A 6,000-nucleotide genomic window follows, 5' to 3' on the forward strand; every position below is an offset into this window, starting at 1 on the left:
TACTTTTTAAATGTCTGAAAGAATATATGCCAAAAATTAACATCATTTAACTCTGGGCCAGGCAATTGTTTTCTTTTCGTATACGTAATTTCTAATTCTCTACAAGAAGCATGCATTACCTGTATAATTTTTTAAGGGAACAAAGATGTTCATAATATATCAGTAAATGAAAACACAGATTACAAAACAGGATGTAGAATATGACACCATGTTTGTAAAAAATATATATATTAAATATTTATCACAGTATGTATATAGATATGCCAAAGAAAGTTAAAAGGGCAAATAATAGTAGTGATCTACTACTACGTGTCTGCTTGGGTATGTGAGCAGAAAAATTTCCGAAGCTCTTCAGTGATTTATGAGTGATTTTCTTTTAAAAAAACTTTGCGGGGCTTCCCTGGTGGCACAGTGGTTGAGAGTCTGCCTGCCAATGCAGGGGACACGGGTTCGAGCCCTGGTCCGGGAAGATCCCACATGCCCAGAGCAACTAAGCCCGTGAGCCACAACTACTGAGCCCATGAGCCACAACTACTGAGCCCGCGTGCCACAACTACTGAAGCCCGTGCACCTAGAGCCCGTGCTCTGCAGCAAGAGGGGCCACCGCAATGAGAAGCCCGTGCACCACGACGAAGAGTCACCCCTGCTCACCGCAACTAGAGAAAGCCCACGCAACAACGAAGACCCAACGCAGCCAAAAATAAATAAATTTAAAAATAAATAAATAAATAAAACTTCACCTGAAAATATTTTTTAAAAAAGCTTTTAAAAAAAGAAAAGAAAGAAAAAAAAACTTTGCTTTTCTTTGTTTTCTAATTTTTCTACAGTGAACGTGTATTATTTCTGTGGTTTTTAAAAAACTGATAATAAGGGTTAAGAAAACTGAAGTCGGGCCTCTTAGGGAAGAAGGGGGGCCTCTACTTCAGTGACCCTCCCTCCCACCAGTACACCCCGCGCCCTCTTCACCCTCTCCCCGTTCCTGGGGTCTTAACGTTTTAAGAAGAGTGATCGCTCTGGTGAGGGGCTTGTTTTCAACAGGGAACCCGGCTGGGCGCCGGAGGAGCCCGAGAGCTGGCAGTTCTCGTCTGTAATGAATTGTGAGAAATGAGTGCCTGGTGTTCATGCAAGCAGCACAAATTACAAAACATACTAAAAATATTACAGAACTGGAGATTCGCATAATCTCTCCCCAAGAATTGCATGCAAATTTAAGTAGGAAATGCAAATTCACAGTAACAGGAAAACTTCAGGACAAGGCTCAGATCTATACAGAAACACACTTTCCAGGATCCGAAGCAAACTGAGCAATGACAGGCCAGTGTGAGTGAGGCCTGGACATGGGGAGGAGACAGCAGGCTCCAGGACCATCCTGAGAGTCAACCATGTATTCAGCAGTCAAGGAAGGGGGCAATTTCATGGCAGACATGCAAATTCTAGGATAAAGACCGAAAACAAGAAATTAAAGCTGAACCCTTAGGAAGGTCGCGTTCAGGTCTCATCCAGGTAAGAGGGAGTTCAGGGGAAACCCAAGTCATGGTCCCTGTCTCCAACAGCTCAGTCAGGTAAATGAGGTGAGAAATGGGCTTGCTTGAGCTATACTGCTCAAGGCAGAGAGTGCTCCAGATCGAAGAGGAGACATGAAAGGGCTCCAGGGCCTGGAGGGGTCAGCGAAGGCTTCATGGAGGAGGAAGCACCTCAGCTGGCCCTTAAAGGATGGGGAGGATTTGGACACCCAGAAAAAGGATGGGAGGCTTTCCCAAGGATACAGCAGGAGCAAAGACATTAAGGACAGGTGCTAGGAGCGTCATGTAAAAAGTGAGGAGCCATGGAAGGTGTTTGAAGGAGTGTAGACATGAGCAGAAGAATCTCCAAAGCTCTCTCTGGTGGGGAGTGGATGGGGCAGGGTGAGTGTGGAGGCAGAGGCCCTGTTGGTAGGCTCAAGCCTGACCTGGGCCAGCAGGGATGGAAAAGGGGCTGGGTTCAGGATATACTGCAGTGGCACAAGTACCAACGCTTAACTCTAATGGGAGTGGAGAATGAAGAGTAGATTGGAGTCAAGAAGCAGAGGATTGGGGGTTGAGGTGTGGAAGATGCTGGATTCCATTTCAGCCTGTTGAGCCTGCAATGTCTGTGGAACTCACAGGTAGGGAGGTGAGGCGGGACACTGGAAGGGCAGTGGTGCTGCAAGACCCCCATCTCCCTGTGGCCTTCCTGGGAGTCAGTACCTCTCAGTATTACCTGTGATAGTAAGAATGATGGTCTTATCTGGTGGTGGATGAGGGGTGATGGCCTGGGAGGAAGCAGACTCCAGGGGATCAGAACACAGACCTTGGGACCAGAGCCTGTTTGAATTCTGCCTCTACCCCTACCAGCTGTGTGACCTAGGGCAAGTCAGTTAACCTCTCTGACCCTCAGCTTCCTCATCTGTAAAATGGGGGATAATGAAGATGTCTACCACACGGGGTAATGCTGATTGTTGCATTTTTTAGCAAAACCAACACAGAACACATGAAGCAAATAACCATTGGTAATCTTGACATCAACATGAGCTTCAATCATGGTCTGCCATTTTTTGACCATGGAGCACATTTTGTCATGGATAAGATCCATGCCACGAAAGTTAGGCAGTTTTTGCCCTGAACATCTTCGGGAATTAGCTTTAATTCTCTAAATGCAGCTTCATCATTCTGCAGGTCAGCAAGGCTCACTTCCAAAAGATAACCCTTGAGGCCATCAAATGCAGTTTTGGTTCCTAGAGTTCTCATGACTAGGGTTTTTCCAATATTTCTTATATGGAACGTAGCTGGTGCTTTCACACCGTACCAACCTTCCTTAGAAAACAGATCGACCATTTTCTTCTTGGCTCCCTTTTAACTGCCTTTCGTCAGGCATTTGCTCTTGCAAACCACCATGGTGCAGCTCAGAGAGCCAAAACGGCCATTCCCTCCAAGTCTAAATGCTCTTTTCCATCTCAGAATATGACAACTTCCTTCTAGTTGTTCCGGTCAAAATCTGTGGAGTCTCCTTGGTATCTCTTTCTCTCTTCTTCCCTTCCTGCGCCCACATCTACTCCTGTTGACTCCCCCCACCTGCCCTTTGCTGTTCCTTCAACATGCCAAACTTACTCTTACCTTGTGCCTCAGGACCTTTGCACTTGCTTCTCCCTCTGCCTAGAAGACATTTCCCCCAGATATAACAGCAGCAGCAACAATAATAGCTAACGCTCACATGGTGCTTATTATGCCTGAGCGCCATTCTGAGCACTTTACACGTAAGAACTCATTTAATCCTTACAACAACTCTATGAGACAGGAATATATTATCATCTCCATTTTATGGATATGGAAACAGAGGCATAGAAAAGTTAGGTGCCCTGCTCAAGATGGCAGGGTTAGGAAGTGGTGGGCCTGGGATAGGAGCCTGGGCAGTCTGGCTCCGGAGTCCATGCATGTGACCACAATGATCTCCAGCCCCTCCTTCAGGTCAGCTCACACATCCCCTTCTCAAAGAGGCCTTTCCCACTTCCCATAGAAAATAGCTCTTCCTCCTGGTCACCCTCTATTCTCCTTACTCAGCTTTATTATTATTATTTTTTAATAAATTTATTTATTTATTTATTTGGCTGCGTTGGGTCTTCGTTGCTGCACGCGGGCTTTTCTCTGGTTGCGGCGAGTGTCGTTGCAGTACACGGGCTTCTCAGTGCAGTGGCTTCTCTTGTTGTGGAGCACAGGCTGTAGGCACGTGGGCTTCAGTAGTTGTGGCACGTGGTCTCAGGAGTTGTGGCTCGCGGGCTCTAGAGCGCAGGCTCAGTAGTTGTGGTGCATGGGCTTAGTTGCTCCGCGGCATGTGGGATCTTCCTGGACCAGGGCTCGAACCCATGTCCCCTGCATTGGCAGGCGGATTCTTAACCACTGTGCCACCAGGGAGTCCCTAAAGCACTTCTTATCGCTGACATATATTCATTTGTTGTCCATCTTCCCCTTAAAAGACTGAGCACCACAAAGGCAGGAGCTTTGTTTTGTACCCCACTGTGCCCAGCACATAACAGGGGCTCAGTAAATGGTCTGAATGAATCCTAATAGCAGAGATGAATGAATGGATATTTCTGAGCACCTGCTTTGTGTCAGGCCTTGCAGTGACCTCAGAGCTGGACCCAAAGTGGTTCTTGCCTTCCAGGCATTTAAGAGAGGAAGGGAGGGGTCCCTGTATCCAGCTCACAAACACCCCCAGGCAGAAGATGGAGCAGGCCCAGGGCAGAGGGGGAAGATGGCCGGGAGAGCGAGCGAGCCCGGGGTTTCTTGGAAAGGCTTCCCAGGTGAGCACAGCTGTAGGTCCTGACCAGGCAGAGGAAGAGGAGGGGGAGTTGGCCCTTCCAGCTGGGAGCCCAGCGCAGGCAAAGCTGAGGTGTGGCAGAACCTCGGGAGCAACTGAGGGGCAGGAGCAGAGCAGTGCAGCTGCGAGAAGCAGGACCTGGTCTCCGAATGGGTAGGAGGTGAGGTTGGAAGGGAGGGTTGGGCCCAGGCCCAGGAGACCTTGACCACCCAGCCTAGGGCCTCCGTGCAGGAGAGACATGATTTAGGGTGGCGATCTTCACAGTTGTCTCTAATCACAGGGCACTAGGGGAGTAAAGGACCCAAGGTTGGTCACACGGTGACTTACTCGCCTTAAGGCGGACGTCCAGTGGCGTCTGTAGCGGGCTCTGCATGGCTTCCACAAGGCCCTTAAAGAAGCTCTTGCCGGGCTCAAAGGAGTGGGGCACGGAGTGGCACGACTCCCCCAGGCTCATCTGCTGCTGCATCTGCTGCTCAGCAGCCGTGCACGCGCGAGGGCACGTGGGGCTCAGGGTGGCTTGGAGCCACGTCCCAGCCTCCACCACTGTGCCCAGGAACAAACCCAGCCAGCGAGCACTGGCCCCACCTGGCCGTGGCACCTGCTGCCGGCCCAGGCCCTGCCCCTGGGAGCAGAGCCCCGAGGACCGCAGCCATGGCAGTCCCTCCCCTCCCCCGCCTCGAGGAAGGAGGCAAGCTGACGGCCCCTGCCCTGAAGTTGCTCACCACCTCGAAAGGGACCCCCGAAGCTTTACAGACACTGTGACAGAGGTCGGCCTGAGGTACAGGGGACGAAAAGAGCGAGGGGCCAGTTTTCCTGGGGAAGGCGCTCCTGAGGCATGTCCGAAGCGGGGGAGCGGGAAACCATATCCCAAAAGGGAAGCCAAAGACTCTGGAAGCTCAGCTGGAATGCTGACCAAGGGGGTGTGCCCACCACAGTGGGGCCTGTCCTGTTTTCTGCCTGCACAGCACCTTTTAAATACCCTTCCTGTGTTAAGTGTGGCTTTGCTAAGTAGAATCAAGAAAACTGTCCCAGCCCCCTTTGCACCCATGGTGTAGGCATGTGACGAAGCATCTCCACTCCAAGACTTGGATGTGGAAGTGAGGGTGGGCTGGTGACAGTGGCGTGTAGCTGTCAGGGACAGCAGTAGTGGAGGTTCCAGGGGGTGTGCTCTGGGTCAGTGGTGTGAGCTGTGACATCTTGCCCAGTGGAGAAGGGTGGGTCTACACTGGAGCAAGTCTGTGCCATGGCCTTGACTTCACTCCTGTGGCCTGGTCTTCATCATGACTTTCTGGCCTTCCTGGAGATCAGATGTGCTGCCTAATACTCTTTCATAAACTCCTTTCTTGCTTAAAACAGTTACAGTGGATTCTCTTGTTTGCACCTAAGATCCCTGTCTGCACCTTCTGGAGGGTTGTCCTCAAGGATTTAGAAGACAGCAGATTGCCTTAGGAGAGCAGGCCCTGGCTGGTGGGCGGTGCTGCCCAATCTGGGAGGGGCGGGTGGATGCCTCAGGAGGGAGGGAAGGTGGCCCAGCGCTTGGCAGGAAGGATGCTGGGCCTTGGGAGGGGTTGAGGGATGGTCTCCAAGCCCTGTCTACCTAGGAAGCTGCAGGTCTAGAGCCCATCCTCATTTGGGTGGGAAGAAGGTAATTTGTGGAGAAAGAGGGCT

General features: G+C 50.7%; 1 protein-coding gene and 1 pseudogene across 1 annotated transcript in view; both read right to left on the reverse strand.

The window, feature by feature from the left end:
- Window positions 1–6,000, reverse strand: part of TRIM14 (tripartite motif containing 14) — an 83,855-nt gene that overhangs the window by 13,506 nt on the left and 64,349 nt on the right. Inside the window, 2 exon segments of the mRNA XM_057549158.1 lie at window positions 993–1,085; window positions 4,660–4,822. Coding sequence (XP_057405141.1) covers window positions 993–1,085; window positions 4,660–4,822 — 256 coding nt within the window.
- LOC103010473 (40S ribosomal protein S3a-like) lies at window positions 2,247–2,912 on the reverse strand (annotated as a pseudogene).

This window comes from Balaenoptera acutorostrata, chromosome 6, assembly GCF_949987535.1.
Source record: "Balaenoptera acutorostrata chromosome 6, mBalAcu1.1, whole genome shotgun sequence".
Taxonomy (NCBI): domain Eukaryota; kingdom Metazoa; phylum Chordata; class Mammalia; order Artiodactyla; family Balaenopteridae; genus Balaenoptera; species Balaenoptera acutorostrata.